This window comes from Salvelinus sp. IW2-2015, linkage group LG36 (assembly GCF_002910315.2).
Source record: "Salvelinus sp. IW2-2015 linkage group LG36, ASM291031v2, whole genome shotgun sequence".
Taxonomy (NCBI): domain Eukaryota; kingdom Metazoa; phylum Chordata; class Actinopteri; order Salmoniformes; family Salmonidae; genus Salvelinus; species Salvelinus sp. IW2-2015.
Genome location: NC_036875.1, coordinates 29,116,313 through 29,136,504, shown reverse-complemented (window position 1 = coordinate 29,136,504; position 20,192 = coordinate 29,116,313). Strand labels below are relative to the sequence as shown.

At 44.9% G+C, this 20,192-nt stretch overlaps 2 protein-coding genes across 4 annotated transcripts in view; both read right to left on the bottom strand.

Annotated features, from left to right (window-relative positions):
- Positions 1-20,192, bottom strand: part of LOC111959937 (interleukin-1 receptor-like 2) — a 38,308-nt gene that overhangs the window by 4,217 nt on the left and 13,899 nt on the right. The gene's annotated exons all lie outside the window — the stretch shown is intronic.
- LOC139023812 (interleukin-1 receptor type 2-like) lies at positions 4,859-6,380 on the bottom strand. Its single transcript, XM_070437764.1, has 3 exons — positions 6,125-6,380; positions 5,741-5,921; positions 4,859-5,074 (listed from the first exon to the last, which is right to left on the bottom strand). The coding sequence occupies exons 1-3, from the start codon at positions 6,157-6,159 to the stop codon at positions 4,859-4,861; spliced, it is 432 nt and encodes a 143-aa protein (XP_070293865.1). The 5' UTR covers positions 6,160-6,380.

Genomic DNA, 20,192 nt, shown 5'->3' with positions numbered 1-20,192 from the left:
TTTATGGTTCCCCCCAATCTGTATGGGAGGGGTTGAACCAGCTATGACTGAGCAATCTTGGTATCAACCATATAAGGAACAGCATGGTCTGTAAAGGGTAGGCTGCTGGGCACAACAGTCAAGACTGTTGGGCTGACAGGTCTTAATTATTGCAATAATTAATCGATATTGAATAAAGATGATTGTTTGAAGAAATTACAAAGAATATTCCACCACACAATTGCTCGGCATCTGACCGTAAGGCGCTACAGAGGGTAGTGCGTACGGCCCAGTACATCACCAGGGCCAAGCTTCCTGCCATCCAGGACCTATATACTAGGCGGTGTCAGAAGAAGGCCCAAAAAATTGTCAAAGACTGCAGTCACCCAAGTCATAGACTGTTCTCTCTGCTACAGCACGGCAAGTGGTACCCGGAGTGACAAGTCTATGTCCAAAAGGCTTCTTAACAGCTTCTACCCCCAAGCCATAAGACTGCTGAACAATTTATCAAATGGCCACCTGGACTATCTACATTGACCCCGCCACTTTGTTTTTACACTGCTGGTACTCTCTGTTTATTATCTATGTATAGTCACTTTACTCCTACTGTACCTACATGTACAAATAACCTTGACTAACCTGTACCCCCGCACATTGACTCAGTACTGGTACCCCCTGTATATAGCCTCGTTATTGTTATTTTATTGTGTTACTTTTCATTTCATTTTTTACTTCAGTTGATTTAGTAAATATAACTCTATTTCTTGAACTGCATTGTCGGTTAAGGGCTTTAAGGGCTTGTAAGTAAGCATTTCACGGTAAGGTCTACAGCTGTTGTATTCGGCGCTTGTGACAAATACAATTTGATTTGATGTTGTGAAGTTTCAAAGCAAGCGCTATGTATTCAGGGATATGGATCCTATCTTAATCTTAGTGGTATACCTAATACGATACCAACAGTTTAGATACTATACAATAGAACATCCATCTGGATGACACAGAATGCAGGCATATACAGTGCCTTGAAAAAGTATTTTCCCCATTTCTGATTTTCTCTATTTTTGCATATTTTTGATACTGAATGTTATAAGATCTTCAACCAAAACCTAACATTAGATAAAGGGAACCTGAGCGTACAAACAAAAAAATGATACTTATTTTATTTATTTAATTTACAAAGTTGTGCGAGTGTGAAAAAGTAATTGCTCCCTTACACTCAATAACTCATTGTGCCACCTTTAGCTGCAATGACTGCAACCAAATGCTTCCTGTAGTTGTTGATCAGTCTCTCACATCGCTATGGAGGAATTTTGGCCCACTCTTGCATGCAGAACTGCTTTAACTCAGCGACATTTGTTGGGTTTCAAGCATGCCAGTTTCAAGTTTCAAGTCCTGCTAGTTTCAAGTCCTACCACATCTCAGTTGGGATTAGGTCTGGACGCTGACTAGTAAATTACAATGTGTTGCTTTTTAACCATTTTCAAGTAAACTTGATGAAGTGTTTTGCTGCATGACCCAGGTGCGCTTCAGCTTCAGGACAGACAGAGGGCCTGAATTCTCCTATAGAACATAATGGGACCCATGTCGTCCAAAAATTATACTTTTGACTACATAGAACATTCTTCAAAGAATCTTCATGATCTTCCAGGTGCTTTTTGGCAAACTTGAGTAAAAATGTTGGGATGACATGTGTCCCATTATGTCTGGCGAAAAAGCAGCAAACACTGCATTACACAGTAAGAACCTCATAGCTGCCACATCGAGAGCATCCTGACTGGTTGCATCACCACCTGGTATGGGAACTGCTCAGCCTCCGACTGCAAGGCATTGCAGAGGGTTGTGCATACAGCCCAGTACATCACTGGGGCCATCCAGGACCTATATACTAGGCAGTGTCAGAGGAAGGCCCAAAAAATTGTCAAAGACTCCAGTCACCCAAGTCATAGACTGTTCTCTCTGCTACCGCACGGCAACGGTACCGGAGTGCCAAGTCTAGGTCCAAAAGACTTCTTAACAGCTTCTACCTCCAAGCCATAAGACTCCTGAACAGCTAATCAAAGGGCTACCCAGAACGCTCTATTATGCTGCTGCTACTCTGTTTATTATCTATGCAAAGTCACTGTAACTCTACCTACATGTACATATTACCTCAATTACCTTGACTAACTGGTGCCCCTGCACATTGACTCTGTAACGGTACCCCCTGTACACTCCTGAACAGCTAATGAAAGTATTAGCATTTTTTTCTTCTTTTTCTATTTTCTTCTTAAAAAAAATATACATGTTTTATTTATTTTTTACATCAGTTTATTTTAGTAAATACTTTCTTAACACTTAGTTTTCTTAAAACTGCATTGTTGGTTAATGGCTTGTAGTAAGGCATTTACTTAACTGTTGATTCGGGTACGTGACAAATACATTTAATTTCATTTGATACCATACGGGCAAGCATGGTGGTGGTATTTAGATGTTTGGGATATGCCTCAGGACCTGGACGACTTGACTTAATACAAGGACCATGTATCTGCTCTATATCAGAAATCTACAGGAGAAATGTCATACATCCATCAGTGAGCTGAAGCTGAGGCGTAGCTGGGTCATGCAGGCAAGACAATGATCCAAAAACACACAATCAAAGTCTACATGAAAATTCTTGAAAAGCAACAGATTTGTAGAATTCTTACAGTGTGTATTGTGATGCTGTTGTGTGTCTCAACCTACCTTTGTGATTCCTGAAAGACGGCGCTCTGAGACAATTTTGGAAATTGAGTTCTCTCGCGCTATCCAATTCAAATTTGCACAATGTTTATTCCCACACTCGGGACAAACACCCGACACATCTTACTGGAAGGAAGAACCTAGGGGCAAACATTGAAATTATTTATTTGCATCATGAATTAAAAGAACTGTACAAATGCACACATACACACACACACGCACGAACACATGCACACACATATACAGTACATGTTTTATAGTGGCTTACTCACCCAAATCTGCTTTGATGATCTCATTGGCAGGTCAACCACTTTGGGCTCCACAGATACTCACTGAAATGATGACAATGTTCATAATCATAGACAGACAGAAATATGCAGTCACCTGACCCTATTGAACACAACCATTTCTAGCTCTCACAGAGCAAAGTTTCAAAGCAGCCTCTATGAAATCATAACCTCTGATTCAGGGGCATGTACTTTCCAATGCCTTCAGAAAGTATTCACACCCCTTGACTTTGTCCACATTTTGTTGTTACGGCTTGAATTTAAAAATGATTCCACTTAGATTTTTGTATCACAGGCTTACACACAATACCCCATCATGTCAAAGTGGAATTATGTTTTTCGAAATGGTTACAAAAAATGAAAAGCGGAAATGTCTTTAGTATAAGTATTCAATGCCTTTGTTATGGCAAGCATAACTAAGTTCAGGAGTAAAAWTTTTCTGAACAAGTCACATAATAATAATAATAATAGATTTTAATAGATGTTTGAATGACTACCTCATGTCTGTACCCCACACATACATTACAGTACAATTATATGTACGGTCCCTCAGTCGAGTATTGCATTTCAAACACAGATTCAATCACAAAGACCAGGGAGGTTTTCCAATCCTTCGCAAAAAAGGGCAACTATTGGTAGATGGGTAAAAAAAAAAAAAAAATTAGGTAGTGAATATCCCTTTGGGCATGGTGAAATAAGTTCAGGAGTAAAATTAATTACACTTTGGATGGTTACAGTTTGGATGGTGTTTCAATACACCCAGTCACTGCAAAGATACAGGTTGTCGGAGAGGAAGGAAACCGCTTAGGGATTTCGCCATGATGCCAATGGTGACTTTAAAACAGTTACGGAGTTTAATGGATGCGATAGGAAAAAACTGAGGATGGATCAACAACAATGTAGTTACTCCACAATACTAACCTAATTGACAGGGCTCATGAAGGAAGCCTATACAGAATAAAAATTATCCAAAACATGCATCCTGTTTGCGACAAGGCACTAAAGTAATACTGCAAAACATGTGGCAAAGCAATTCACTTCTTGTTCTGAATACAAAGTGTTATGTTTGTGGAAAATCCAATGCAACACACTACTGACTACCACTTTCCCTATTTTCAAGCATAGTGGTGGCTGCATCATGTTATGGGTATGCTTGTAATCGTTAAGGACCGGATAGTTTTTCATTATACAAAAGAAACGGAATTCAGCTAAACACAGGCAAAATCGTGGAGGAAAACCTGGTTCCGTCTGCTTTCCAACAGGCACTGGAAGATTAATTCACCGTTCAGCAGGTCAATAACCTTAAACACAAGGCCAAATCTACACTGAAGTTGCTAACAAAGAAAACTGTGAATGTTCCCGAGTGACCGATTTACAGTTTAGACTTAAATCTGCTTGAAAATCTATGGCAAGACCTGAAAATGGTTGTCTAGCAATGATCAACAACCAATTTGACAGAGCTTAAAGCATTTTGAAAAGAATAATGGGGAAATGTTGCACAAGCTCTTAGAGACGTACCCAGAAAGACTCACAGCTATAATCACAACAAAGGTGATTCTAACATGTATTGACTCAGGGAGTTGAATACTTATGTAGATTGTTGACAAAAAAAATGACAATTAAATCCATTTGAATCCCACTTTGCAACACAACAAGATGTGGAAAAAGTCAACGGGTGTGAATACTTTCTGAAGTTACTGTATCTCTGTAATGGCTGTGGTAAGGATTGGGGGTATATGGTAATAATTTGATCCTAGATCTGTGGTTAGGGACAACTTTTATGAGCTGTGCCAACAATACTCACCGTTCACCAAACCGTTGATGGTCTCTGAGATCCTGCCGCTGAGCCCTTCCAAGTTAAAGGTCATGNACTTTTATGAGCTGTGCCAACAATACTCACCGTTCACCAAACCGTTGATGGTCTCTGAGATCCTGCCGCTGAGCCCTTCCAAGTTAAAGGTCATGGTGCAGGTGTAGAACGCATGATCCTCAAGGGTGACCAGTTTTACTTGGAGTAACGCCATAGCATTGTGACTGACATAGCTAAACCTGTTCCACAAGGGATCATCTTCCACAATGGGTTCACAGCCCTGACAGGGTTAAAATAGAAATGCACACTGAAAGGTAGTGGTAATGGAATATGGCTAGTCGTACAAAATGAATACACAATTACAGATAAGTTCTGATAATGTCTTACATTAGAAGAACTACCCTCAGAACAATTCAATGCAGTACAATATGTGAGAGCAATGAACAATGTAAATGGTATGTGCAGTACTGTGTCTGATGGAACATTGTCTCAAATGTAGTCACAAGTTTTCACTAGTAGTAATAACCTTACATTCCTATAGTTTTAAACACAAATTAAGCATACATAGAGACCGACTGGATGGCTGAAAAGAAAGACTTCAAACAGACTTTCCAGCACTGTCAGGAAAGGGCAGACTGGGACCAGAAATCCGCCCTGGTGTTTCTGACACACCGGACCGTTTTTCCCTTGAGGCCCGACATTGGCCCATTTTCTTTCCTTGAGGCCCCCAAAAGGCCCATTTTTGTCATTGTGGCCCCAATTATTAGCCAGATAATTATACTTTTGTATAAAAAAACTAGTTAGACAATTCCATTGGGCTAAAAATGGACCAGCCCATCTGCCATTTTCTCGAAATGCCATTTGGCCAGTCCGCCCCTGCTGTCAGGCGTCCCCTCTCAACACTCTCCTATTAAACTGCACTGTCRGTTTACCCCATTGGACTCACCTTGTACCACTGGATGGAGTAATTGTCCACTTCCCTGATATGGTCACTCAATGGGCAGTTCAGGAAAGAGTTGGCTGTTTTGGTCAGGACCTGTTGGGCCATTTCTGGTCGACCGCATTCTTCTGGGTTGGTGTGGTTCACAATCAGTAAGGCAACCTTCTTGTAGCACTCGGAGGGTAGTCTGTTATCAAAGGTAACAGGAAAGATTTACACACCCACCACCACACACACCACACACCACACACACACACACACACCACACACACACACACACAACACACACACACACACCACACAACACACACACACACACCACACACACACACACACACACACACACACACACACACCACACACACACAGCAGACAAAAGTATAGCCCCACCTCACAACACACACATAGTCTCCAGCATCCTCCATCGTGATGTTAAAAATCCAGAGTGTCTTCCCCCGCACCAGAGTCTTTCCTGTCTCCCTGGTCAGCTCTGTCCCAGTCCTTGGGTCATACCATGAGATGTTATAGGGATGCTGCGGTTGTCAAACATGTTGAGGTCCACCAGGGTGGACGTCAACATGGCAGCATCACCGGAAACTGAAAAGACCCGCTCAGTCTCTCCTTTGTCCACACAAGACTCTGCACACAAAGATATATAGAGTAAAGACAAACATCAGTACAGGGACTGTTTGAGGACCACCATATATTAATGAGGCCACCTCTTAAAGAACAGAATATATGGAAATGATGCACACCAAAAAAGTATGCAATTATTACGCGTGTCATGTAATATGCAAGACAGAGTTTTAATGGAGATGGTCCCTTCAAAATATATCTAATCTAAACAAATTCTCCAGTGTTAATAAAATGATTAACATTGATGTTTAAATCAATACGAAAGTTGAGTCTGTGTATAGACACCAAAACATGTTTAAATTAACACACCATGTAGTGAAGTGAATATGTTGTCATAAAATAATTGTCATTAGGCCTTAATTTGCAGGCATAGTTTTTACCAAATACAGGGCCTGAAACTCATACACGTCACTTTGAACTAAAACGATGCCCATCATCATATTTCCAGCATGCTCTATTCAGTATTATTTTTTTATTTAATTTTTTTTCAATATTGTTGTGACTTGACTATCATTAATGTGATGACTGTTATTCATCGAATCAACTAACTATGTCAATTGTTACTCGATTTAAATTAATCATGTAACAATTAACTCATTATGAATTTGGGACACCATGGAAGAAGTTGTTTAACAAGATAGCATCTCCTGAAATAAACTCAAAGATTTATACACTGCTCAAAAAAATAAAGAACACTTAAACACACAATGTAACTCCAAGTCAATCACACTTCTGTGAAATCAAACTGTCCACTTAGGAAGCAACACTGATTGACAATAAATTTCACATGCTGTTGTGCAAATGGAATAGACAACAGGTGGAAATTATAGGCAATTAGCAAACACCCCCAATAAAGGAGTGGTTCTGCAGGTGGTGACCACAGACCACTTCTCATTCCTATGCTTCCTGGCTTAGTTTTGGTCACTTTTGAATGCTGGCGTGCTTTCACTCTAGTGGTAGCATGAGACGGAGTCTACAACCCACACAAATGGCTCAGGTAGTGCAGCTCATCCAGGATGGCACATCCAATCGAGCTGTGTGCAAGAAAGTTGCTGTGGGTCTGTCAGCGCTAGTGTCCAGAGCATGGAGGCGCTACCAGGAGACAGCCAGTACATCAGGAGACGTGGAGGAGGCCGAGGAGGCAACAACCCAGCCAGCAGGACCGCTACTCCGCCTTTGTGCAAGGAGGAGCAGGAGGAGCACTGCCAGAGCCCTGCAAAATGACCTCCAGCAGGCCACAAATGTGCATGTGTCTGCTCAAACGGTCAGAAACAGACTCCATGAGGGTGGTATGAGGGCCCGACGTCCACAGGTGGGGTTGTGCTTACAGCCCAACACCGTGCAGACGTTTGGCATTTGCCAGAGAACACCAAGATTGGCAAATATCGCCACGCGCCCCCTCTTCAACAAAGAGGTTCACACTGTGCTCTTCACAAAGAGGTTCACACTGAGCACATGTGACAGACGTGACAGAGTCTGGAGACGCCGTGGAGAACGTTCTGCTGCCTGCAACATCCTCCAGCATGACCGTTTGGCGTGGGTCAGTCATGGTGTGGGGTGGCATTTCTTTGGGGGCCGCACAGCCCTCCATGTGTTCGCCAGAGGTAGCCTGACTGCCATTAGTACCGAGATGAGATCCTCAGACCCTTGTGAGACCATATGCTGGTGCGGTTGGCCCTGGGTCCTCCTAATGCAAGACAATGCGAACCTCATGTGCTGGGTGTGTCAGCAGTTCCTGCAAGAGGAAGGCATTGATGCTATGGACTGGCCCGCCCTTCCCCAGACCTGAATCCAATTGAGCACATCTGGGACATCATGTCTCGCTCCATCCACCAACGCCACGTTGCACCACAGAATGTCAAGGAGTTGGCAGATTCTTAGTCCAGGTCTGGAGGAGATCCTCAGGAGACCATCCGCCACCTCATCAGGAGCATGCCCAGGCGTTGTAGGGAGGTCATACAGGCACGTGGAGCCACACACACTACTGAGCCTAATTTTGACTTGTTTTAAGGACATTACATCAAAGTTGGATCAGCCTGTATGTGTGTTCCACTTTAATTTTGAGTGTGACTCCAAAATCCAGACCTCCATGGGTTGATAAATTTGATTTCCATTGATAATTTGTGTGATTTTGTTGTCAGCACCTTCAACTATGTAAAGAAAAAAGTATTTAATAAGAATATTTCATTCATTCAGATCTAGGATGTGTTATTTTAGTGTTCCCTTTATTTTTTTGAGCAGTGTATATAAATGATATATCGATAACAGTCACTTAGTAATCATTACCTCATATCAGTCTCATTCTGAATGTCGCATAATCCTTGATATCTGAAAGAACCCTAACCTCACTTACGAATCAGTATTATGCAAATTGGCTTAATTATTTATTTACTAACTAACTAAATAATAACACAGAATACATACACACTTACGATATGATGGCTTGTTACACATATGCAGAGGGAGGGGTAGATAAAGAGAGGGAGAGACAAAGAGAGTCAAACTTATCGTACATTTGGAAACTACCTTCAAAGTAAAAATAATACTTTGCTCAAGAACCACCGCTCATTTGGGTAAGGAATGCAAAGTATTTATGTGTAGATGTCTTTGTTTGTCGTCTATCTCTGTTGGACTCAATTGATCATTCTATGGGAAAGGGGGTCGTAGTCTTTAGTGTCCCATTCGGTCTAAGGCTTGGCTTGTCCACAAGAGGTCACAATGTCCTTCTTCTTTGTAGAGCTTCTCTGGTAGTGAACTGTTTGTTAGGCCAGATACTTTAGATGCACCAACGATTGTATGAGAGAGGATGTTTTCCTTCCCACCTCGTGTCTTTAGTAAAAGTTCTAGGTCCACTTTTACATGCACAGCTGCAAACGGAATGTTTATGGTCTCGTAGTGGAGGTTATCTTCTCACTTTGTGTTGGTTTTCAGAGTTTCCAACCATTTCATAACGTCCAGCTCGCTGTCACGCCTGTCATCCTCTTCTTCCTCTGAAGAGGTGTAGCAAGGATCGGACCAATACGCAGCGTGGTAGGTGTCRATGTTTTAATAGGGAAAACTGAACATGAACACAAATACAAAAACAATAAACGTAAACAAACCGAAACAGTCCCGTGTGGCACAAACACTGACACAGGAAACAATCACCCACAAAATACCCAAAGAACATGGCTGCCTAAATATGGTTCCCAATCAGAGACAACGATAAACACCTGCCTCTAATTGAGAACCAATCTAGGCAACCATAGACTTACATAAACACCTATAATGAACACAACCCCATAAATCTACAACAAACCCCTAGACAGTACAAACACCCTAGACGAGACAAAAACATACAAACCACCCTCGTCACACCCTGACCTAACCAAAATAATAAAGAGAACAAAGATAACTAAGGCCAGGGCGTGACACTCGCGCTTCCCGTCGGCTGGTCTGGTAGTTTCAACTATTTGTAACGTCCATCTCACGCCGGTCGTCTGCTGGTCTCAATGATTGATTATTCAGGGTTCAGCTCCCGACCACTTTACATGCCAGTAGTAACCCAGCAATGTACTGGTCTCACCATTTTCAGCCGTGTAGCCACCGCTCCACACTTTCTGGTCTGAATATGTTCATTCTTAGTGAGTCGTTTTAAGCACTCTGGTCGGAAAGGCGGTTCCATCACACTGACGCTCTTCTGACCTCATTAGGGGAGTGGTTTAGTTAATGTGAAGACTAAAACCATATTTCTATCTTTTCAAAAATAGTTTCATTGTTCTTCATATTGTATTAACATCCTATGGGATGGAAACTATACAGATAAAATATGTACACTTTCCATGTTAGTTATTTCATTATACCATCCTTAATGAGGTCACAAAATAATAAACAATATGACAGGATTATTCTTTAGATCCCCACAGACCATTCTTAACATTCCTATCTTATGAATATTGTTCCAAAGTTCATTCTTTGTCCGTTGGAGTTTTTGGGCGCAAAATGTCTCTGTAACAAAGGAATTCCAATCTTGCTACTTTAAAAAGAAAATATATATATATTTTTATTTCACCTTTATTTAACCAGGTAGGCAAGTTGAGAACAAGTTCTCATTTACAACTGCGACCTGGCCAAGATAAAGCAAAGCAGTTCGACACATATAACAACACAGAGTTACACATGGAGTAAAACAAACATACAGTCAATAATACAGTAGAAAAATAGTCTATATACAATGTGAGCAAATGAGGTGAGATAAGGGAGGTAAAGGCAATAAATAGGCCATGGTGGCAAAGTAAATAGAATATAGCAATTAAAACACTGGAATGGTAGATTTGACAGTAGATGAGTGTGCAAAGTAGAAATAATGGGGTGCAAAGGAGCAAAATAAAAAATACAAAAATACAGTAGGGGAAGCGGTAGTTATTTATAGATGGGCTATTTATGGGCTATTTATAGATGGGCTATGTACAGGTGCAGTGATCTGTGAGCTGCTCTGACAGCTGGTGCTTAAAGCTAGTGAGCTGTTAAATCGATCCAGTTTAATTCAATCAGTACTTCTAGCTGTCCTCGTAACATGATTGATTCATTGATTGATTAATTCATGGCTGATGAATTCTGTGAGTAAAGTTCATCCTACTTACCTCCTACTGCCTTGGAGATGCCAGTGAGACAAAGGAGTGAGAAGAGCAAGAACTGCAACATCTGACTCCAATCCATAGCTGAAACAAAGAGACACACAGAATCACTTGTGAGTTTTCGTCCCGGATTGCCATAATAGACTCAAACAAACTATCAGAATCAAGGGTCACATCACACTGTCCAAAATCTTCAGCAAGCGAAATGATCAGACACACAAAAGTACCATGCTTCTTTCTGACCATCCACTTAATCCCTTACTTGTCAACTGAATGTCTGTCTCCCACACAAACACACCCCAGAGCTACATAGCAAATTATCCAGTGTTAAATCAACACTGAGTGTTAAATTAACACTAAAAGTGTGTACCTCTATAGACATTGGAAAGTGTTAAATTAACACACTGCTTAGTGTAAAGAATATATATWTTTTTTTTAATTTAATTTCCCAGAGTGCCTATCCTGTCAAGTGAACTGTAGAGTTACAGCACTATCCATGAATGTATCTGTTAGTGACAGAGACATAGTTGTTGCATTCATCCATTTTCAGTCCTATAGACTTCACCAAGTGAGATATTTAGTYAATATGTCATCATAAATTGTTTTTTTTACCTTTATTTAACTAGGCAAGTCAGTTAAGAACAAATGCTTATTTTCAACAACGGCCTAGGAACAGTGGGTTAACTGCCTTGTTCAGGGGTAGAACAACAGATTTTTACCTTGTCAGCTCGGGGATTTGATCTTTCAACCTTTCGGTTACTAGTCCAACGCTTTAACGACTAGGCTACCTACCACCCATTTAATGTTAAGGGCCTACACTCTGAACATAATTAAATGTTGAATTAACACTCATTGTTGTAAAATAACCCCAGTGTTGGTGTTAATAACCAGAGTTGAACCAAAACCAAAACCACGCCCATCATAATCACATTTCACAGCGTGCTCTATTTCAGGTTGATTTTAAGATTTTTTTGTCAATATCTATGTTTTTTTAATGTACATTGATTAATTGATGTTATGCTTCTCAAATACAAATGTCATACATTTTCTAAACTAATCCGATATGTTACTGAAATGGTTGTTCCAATTTAGATGCTTTAGGTAGTCTCATATTTCAGTTTTCCCAACCCTGGCAGTCATTTTGAATGCAGGTTGTGGGTGATCTAAAATTCAGAAGGTTCGATCCCCTTTTCCGGCTGGATTTCTACCGGAATTAGACATCTTTTTGCAAGCCAGCATAATGTGACAGGTTGTGTGATTATCCAAACATGGGTTAATTTAACCATCAGATGGATTTTTATTCACTTTCTTTCTGGGTTGACCAAGCAGCCTGGTCTTTTTATTGAAATCCATAGGTTATTTTCAGGAGGTGTGGCTTTTAGATAGTTATTTTTTGCCATCTGTGAGATTAAATGTAATTCCGGTTAGTCATGTTAACTGCAATTTWAAATTTTCATTTAATATTATTTCACATCACATATTCAAACACCAAAATATTAACATTATTATTTACATATTGCACTAAAGTGGTTACTAACCCATTGGGGATATAGCATTATGATTTGCATAGGCTTTTAAATAATTCATATACTTCTGCAGGCATAATTAAAGCTACAGAAATGTCAGCATTCAGCTGTAACATGTCACAACAATTCAACAGAACAGATTAACAGGAATTAGATTTACTCTCACGGGTGGCCCAAAATAACTTCCTTAAAGCCATGCCCCTACAACTCCAAGCCTCCATACTTCTGATTTGACCCTCTGGGTCATATCTCAACAACCCATCATCACCAAACCAACCTTGCTCTTTTAAAAAAACAACCAAACTAAGTGACCCATTGCCTGCAACCCAGCAGTTGGGTCATCCAAACAACCCTGAGTGTAAGGGGAGCTTAAATTCATGAGCTCGCCTTGACTGACAGCTCTTTGAAACTCCTATGTCAAGCAACTTCGATGGTGAGCAGTGTTGCAGTCACATCAAGTCAAGCAAATTTGGTGATACACAAAGCAACTCATTCAACATTGAACTTGCATATCAACATTTTTCTTGTGATGCAGTCCACCTCCACTAATGGATGTGTTGACTTAACAACTTCGGCAGAGTTTTGAATGACACTTCCCTCCTTTGTTTCATGCTTGCTGAAGACCTAGCTAGCCAGTAACAAGCTAACACCAGACATAGATGAAAGTGGAAACATATAAGTGTCTTTGCCATAGATGAATAGGGTAAACTTTTATTTATATTTGCTGACACCCTACAGTCAAATTTTGGCACCAGTAGAGTAGCTATCTAGCTATATAAACCACGCCCTTCTTCAAACATGCCTTCCCCCGATGTTGGTTACAATGCGGTACTTATTTCAATTAGGTAAGAGAATATCATGTTGCCATTGTTGTATTAAAATATCCCCTTTTCCTAACGAATCCAATTGTTTTACATGGGGCAGGAGACCAGTAATGTCACACCCTGGCCTTAGTTATCTTTGTTTTCTTTATTATTTTAGTTAGGTCAGGGTGTGACATGGGGAATGTTTGTGTTTTGTCTCGTTTCGGGTGGTTTTATGGAAAAGGGGGGTGTTGGGTTTAGTGTATGGGTTTGTGTTGAGTGAATGTTTCTAGGTATGTCTATGGTTGAGTGATGTTTCTAGGTATGTCTATGGTTGCCTGAGTGGTTCTCAATCAGAGACAGATGTCTTTCATTTGTCTCTGATTGGGAGCCATATTTTAGGCAGCCATAGGCATCATGTTTTTGTTGGGTCATTGTCTAGGTCTGTCTAGGTCTGTGTCTGTCTAGGTTGCATGTTTGCATTTTGTTCGGTTATAGCTTCACGGTCGTCTATTTGTTGTTTTGCTTCGTTCGTTCATCTCCTAAATAAAGAGAAGATGTATTTTTTACACGCTGCGCCTTGGTCCTCTCTCTCTCCCTTTGACGTTCGTGACAAGTAACTTTATGATCAAACTTTATCAATGTAGAATCTACAGTAATTTTTCATACTTTGGTCATCATACTTTGATCTGGTTTCCTTCAAATATCATCCAATTTCATGAGGAACATGACTTTGACTGTTCATGACCTTTGAATAGTTACATTTGAATGATAACATGTTCACTTAGGATCTCACCTGGTGAGGTCCATAGGGGTAGAGGAAAGGAAGAAGAAATCTGGTGCAGGCCTTTACGGAAAACAAATACATTTGACTACAGGAGATTTTTACCTTGTCAGCTGAGGGATTTGATCTAGCAATCTTTCGGTTAACTGGCCCAACGCTCTAACCACTAGGCTACCTGCCACCCCAGAGAAGATCACATCTGTTGTTGTGATCTTCTCTCAGGTGTGATCTTCTCTGTTGGAATCGTCAGTCCGTCTACTGGAGAGTCAGTTCATCCGAGTCTCTCTCTCTCTTTCTGTTTCCCTGAAGATCAAAGTATTTTGTGGTTGGAATGGATACTTCAGAGTACCATTCAGAAATGTTCTCAAAGAATAGATGTTTCGGCGGATGTTGGTATTCTCGTCCCAGATTTACATAATTTCTAGCTGCAGACTAGTAATTAGTATCTAAGATTTGCTCTTATTCTGTAGGGATCGATAGTCTCAGAGTTGAGCCGTTTCCAGCCGTGTAGCCAGTGCTCCATGTGGTATGGTTTTCTAATCTTGGTACTCAAACCTGTGCCACCTCAGTTTACACCAAGGTATGCGTGGTCTAAACTATTCGCAATCGCAGCTCACGCTGTGGGTTTGCTCAGTCTAAAGAGGATTTTCTTAGGAGGGGCTTTAATTCGTAACAGTAGAAAAGGAGGTTCTATGAGCCTGATCATGTCTGTGCTCATGGGGGAGGGCAAATGACTTGGTTAAACTTTAAAGGGAATACAATTCTCTCACATTAAAGGTTATACATCATTTCACAAATAGTTTCATCTTTACTCAATCATGTTATTCAAGAATTAGATGCAAACACCATAATTGAGAAATGTACACATTCAGAGATACAGTTATGTGTGTCTCCTGTCCTTCGTGAGCTCACCAAATGAAACACACTCAACATAACTGTCACTTAAGTGTCCACGGACATTTCCCACATTCTCACAAGTGGACAATTAGTTTAATTTTCCCATTTTTGGAGATTTAGGAGTTTGGCCATGTGAAATCCCTTGATCACTCTGTGGTCTCTCTCTGCATGAAAAGGGGGAATGGGTCTCCGCCAGGAATTTACGACCAGAGATAACAGAACCTGGGTGTAGGAGAGAGTGAGAAGCCATCATCTATACTCAGAAAGGGCCACATCATGACATAACTAAGTTATCAACTGTGTGGTGTCACACTACTTATGTCCACTTGTAATGAGAGTGATATCAAATGTACATTCTGCTACGACATGGCATTTGTCTGAAGTTTTGTATGATATCTTTGCTTTATATCGTGTAACAACATAGTGTCTATTCTGGATGATGTGCCATTGGCAATATGGCATTTACATTTTTACATTTTAGTCATTTAGCAGATGCTCTTATCCAGGGCTACTGACAAGAGCAATTAGGGTTTAGTGCCTTGCTCAAGGGAACACACAGATTTTTCACCTAGTAAGCTTGGGGATTCAAACCTGCGATCTTTCAGTTATTGGCCCAGCGCTGTTAACTGCTAGGCTACAGTGATACGGCTGTGCCTTGACAGAAGCACTACAGGATGTGGAGACAAGAGTGCTAGTAGGCGCCAGAATCAAATCTACATCTGTGCTCCCATTTGCCCATGTTTCTTGCAGATCATTTGAATGGTAACATTTTGTGATACTCAACTCAACCTGTGGTATAAGCACATTCATACAGTAGCTGTTTCATAACACCTCAAATGAATGTCACTATACCGAAGGTGTCTGTGCACACACTATAAAGCCATATGACAAGGTTATGACGTCCGTCATTCCATTCAATTTAATAATGTGACACAGAGGTTGGTAAATGACAAAACACCCTGTTATAACATCTGGTATGTAGACTCTTATGTAGCATGTAATAACATATGACATAAGTTGTCTTGCAGACTGTGTAATAGCAGTTGTTACTAACAGTTGACATTAGAGAATATGACAACAGGATGAACAGTCATCTATAAAACCCATTATTAACTAGTTTTACAACATCTTATGCCGTTACTCACTACTATTTAAAAATACTTATGACAGCTTATGACATTTGGTATAATGTGTAATATAGCTGTTATAAAGGCGTCATCAACAAGGATACCTACAGTAAAGTGTTGACCGAAATGTCCGATTAACGGCTTTAGTCAACCAGCTACAGTAACAATTTCTACCCATTGAAATGGATGGTGGAAAAGCTCTCTAGTGAGAGAAGTACAGTATTATGATGGTTATAGTAAGTCATTCATTACTGGACGATCGCCAAAACCGGCATAGGGGAAAATGAATGAAAATTACTTTCCCACACGGTGTCAATGTAATTACTCATATCTGACATGATTGACCTCTCACAATGAATCTGATGACTGATGTTCAAGGCGTGAATGACTTGAGACAAAACAAAGAGAAGATTTGGAGTGCAGTTCTCCATGCTCGTCCTGAGTTGCGTGCTAACCGTCTTGGAATGACAGTTCCACGAACTAGGTCTCCTGTGTGCCTCCCTAGTCCTGCTCCTCCTGTAGCACCTTTCCGCTCCAGCCCGGTACCACCAATTCCGGCACACACACCAGGCTTCCAGTGTGTCTCCAGAGCCCTGTTCTTCCTCCACGACTCGCCCTATGGTGCGTGTCTCCAGCCCGGTACCACCGTGCCGGCACCACGCACTAGGCCTAATGTGCTCTCCAGAGCCCTGTACGCACTGTGCTTCTCCCCGCACTCGCCCTGAGGTGCGTGCCCCAGCCCGGTACCACCTGTGCCGGTACCACGCACTAGCCTATAGTGCGCTTTGAGAGCCCAGTGTGTCCTGTTGCTGTCCCCGCACTAGCCCTTGAGATGCGTGTCCCAGCCCGGTACCCCCAGTTCCGGCACCACGCACCAGGCCTATAGTGCGCCTCAGCCGGCCAGAGCTGCCTCCCGTTGCCAGTGCCTCTGAGTCATCCGTCTACCCAGTGCCGTCTGAGTCATCCGTCCTACCCAGTGCCTCTGGGTCATCCGTCTACCCACTACCCAGTGCCACTCTGGATATCCGTCTACCCATGCCGTCTGGGTCATCCGTCTGCCCATGCCGTCTGAGTCATCCGTCTACCCAGCTGCCGTCTGAGTCATCCGTCTGCCAGTGCCGTCCTGAGTCATCCGTCTCCATGCCGTCTGGTCTCCGTCTGCCCAGTGCCGTCTGAGTCATCCGTCTGCCCAATGCCGTCTGAGCGTCCGTCTGCCCATGCCGTTCTGAGCCGTCTCCGTCTGCCAGTGCCGTGAGCCGTCCGTCTCTTGCCCGGTCCGTCTGACGTCCGTCTGCCCAGGCCGTCTCTGAGCCGTCCGTCTGCCCAGTGCCGTCTGAGTCCGTCGTCTGCCCAGTGCCGTCTGAGCGTCCGTCTGCCCAGTGCCGTCTGAGCGTCCGTCTGCCCAGTGTGGCCGTCTGAGTCATCCGTCTGCCCCAGTGCCGTCTGAGCCGATCCGTCTGCCCAGTGCCGTCTGAGCCGTCCGTCTGCCCAGTGCGTCTGAGCCGATCCGTCTGCCCTAGTGCCGTCTGAGCCGTCCGTCTGCCCAGTGCCGTCTAGCCGTCCGTCTGCCCAGTGCCGTCTGGCCTCAGATCCGTCTGCCCAGTGCCGTGCCTGAACCGCCCGTCTGCCCAGTGCCGCCTGAACCGCCCGTCTGCCCAACGGCGCCTGAACCGCCCGTCTGCCCAACGGCGCCTGAACGCCCGTCTCGCCCAACGGCGCCTGAACCGCCCGTCTGCCCAACGGCGCCTGAACTGGCCGTCTGCCCAACGGCGCCTGAACTGCCCGTCTGCCAACGGCGCCTGAAAAACTGCCCGTCGTGCCCAACGGCGCCTGAACTCGCCCGAGTCGCCCAACGGCGCCTGAACTGCCCGTTCTGCCCAACGGCGCCTGAACTGCCCGTCTGCCCAACGGCGCCTGAACTGCCCGTCTGCCCAACGGGCCTGAACTGCCCGTCTGCCCAACGGCGCCTGAAACTGCCCGTCTGCCCCAACGGCGCCTGAACTGCCCGTCTGCCCAACGGCGCCTGAACTGCCCGTCTGCCCAACGCGCCTGAACTGCCCGTCTGCCCAACGGCGCCTGAACTGCCCGTCTGCCCAACGGCGCTGAACTGCCCGTCTGCCCAACGGCGCCTGAAACTGCCCGTCTGCCCAACGGCGCCTGAAACTGCCCGTCTGCCATGAGCCTGCAAAGCCGCCCGTCTGCCATGAGCCTGCAAAGCCGCCCGTGCCAGACCGGATCAGGCCAGAGCCTTCCGCGCAGACGACTCTGCCAGAGCCTTCCGCCAGACCGGACCTCGCCAGAGCCTGTCCGCCAGACCGGTCGCAGAGCCTTCCGCCAGACCGGATCGCCAGAGCCTTCCGCCAGACCGGATCGCCAGAGCCTTCCGCCAGACCGGATCGCCAGAGCCACCCGCCAGACAGATCTGCCAGAGCCGCCCCAGACAGGATCTGCCAGAGCGCCAAGCCGACAGGACTGCCAGAGCCGCCAACAGACAGGACTGCCAGCCGCCAACCAGACAGGATCTGCCAGAACCGCCAGTGAGCCATGAGCGTCCAGAACCGCCAGAGCCATGAGCGTCCAGAGCCGCAGCAGCCATGAGCGTCCAGAGCCGTCAGCCAGCCATGAGCGTCCAGAGCCGTCAGCCAGCCATGAGCGTGACCGTCAGCCAGCATGAGCGTCCAGAGCCGTCAGCCAGCCATGAGCGTCCAGAGCCGTCAGCCAGCCATGAGCGTCCAGAGCCGTCAGCCAGCCATGAGCGTCCAGAAGCCGTCAGCCAGCCATGAGCGTCCAGAGCCGTCAGCCAGCCATGAGCGTCCAGAGCCGTCAGCCAGCCATGAGCGTCCAGAGCCGTCAGCCGAGCCATGAGCGTCCAGAGCCGTCAGCCAGCCATGAGCGTCCAGAGCCGTCAGCCAGCCATGAGCGTCCAGAGCCGTCAGCCAGCCAGGAGCGTCCAGAGCCGTCAGCCAGCCAGGAGACGTCCAGAGCCGTCAGCAGCCAGGAGCTCCAGAGCCCAGCCAGCCAGTGAGCGTCCAGAAAGCCGTCAGCCCAGCCAGGAGCGTCCAGAGCCGTCAGCCAGCCAGGAGCGTCCAGAGCCGCATCAGCCAGCCAGGGAGCGTCCAGAGCCGTCAGCCAGCCAGGAGCGTCCAGAGCCGTCAGCCAGCCAGGAGCGTCCAGAGCCGTCAGCCAGCCAGGAGCGTCCAGAGCCGTCAGCCAGCCAGGAGCGTCCAGAGCCGTCAGCCAGCCAGAGCGTCCAGAAGCCGTCAGCAGCCATGAGCGTCCAGAGCCGTCAGCCAGCCAGAGCGTCCAGAGCCGTCAGCCAGCCAGAGCGTCCAGAGCCGTCAGCCAGCCAGAGCGTCCAGAGCCGTCAGCCAGCCAGAGCGTCCAGAGCCGTCAGCCAGCCATGAGCGTCCAGAGCCGTCAGCCAGCCATGAGCGTCCAGAGCCGTTCGCCATCCAGAACTGCCCCTCAGTCCAGAGCTGTCTCCCTTCGTCCGGAGCTGCCCTTCAGTCCGGAGTTGCCCCTCTATCCTGAGCTACCTCTCTTCCTGAGCTATCCCTCTGTCTCCTGAGCTACCTCTCTTGTCCTGAGCTACCTGTCCCGGAGCTGTCCCTTAGCTTAGAGCTGCCATTTATCCAGAACTGCCCCTCAGTCCAGAGCTGTCTCTCTTGTCCGGAGCTGGCCTTCAGTCCGGAGTGCCCCTCATCCTGAGCTACCTCTCTATCCTGAACTACCTCTCTATCCTGAGCTATCCCTCTGTCCTGAGCTACTCTCTGTCCTGTAGCTCCTGTCCCGGAGCTGTCCCTTAGCTTAGAGCTGCCATTTATCCAGAACTGCCCCTCAGTCCAGAGCTGTCTCTCTGTCCGGAGCTGCCCTTCAGTCCGGTGTTGCCCCTCTATCCTGAGCTACCTCTCTATCCTGAGCTACCTCTCTATCCTGAGCTATCCTCTCTGTCCTGAGCTACCTCTCTGTCCTGAGCTACCTTGTCCGGAGCTGTCCCTTAGCTTAGAGCTGCCATTTATCCAGAACTGCCCCTCAGTCCAGAGCTGTCTCTCTGTCCGGAGCTGCCTTC

Excerpts from the sequence above, each read along its gene's own strand:
- LOC139023812 (XM_070437764.1), bottom strand. The coding sequence starts at position 6,159 with ATGGAGGATGCTGGAGACTATGTGTGTGTTGTGAG. Across the intron at positions 5,922-6,124 it reads GACTATGTGTGTGTTGTGAG|ACTACCCTCCGAGTGCTACA; the intron begins GTGGGGCTATAC and ends CTTTGATAACAG. Across the intron at positions 5,075-5,740 it reads ACTCCATCCAGTGGTACAAG|GGCTGTGAACCCATTGTGGA; the intron begins GTGAGTCCAATG and ends TAACCCTGTCAG.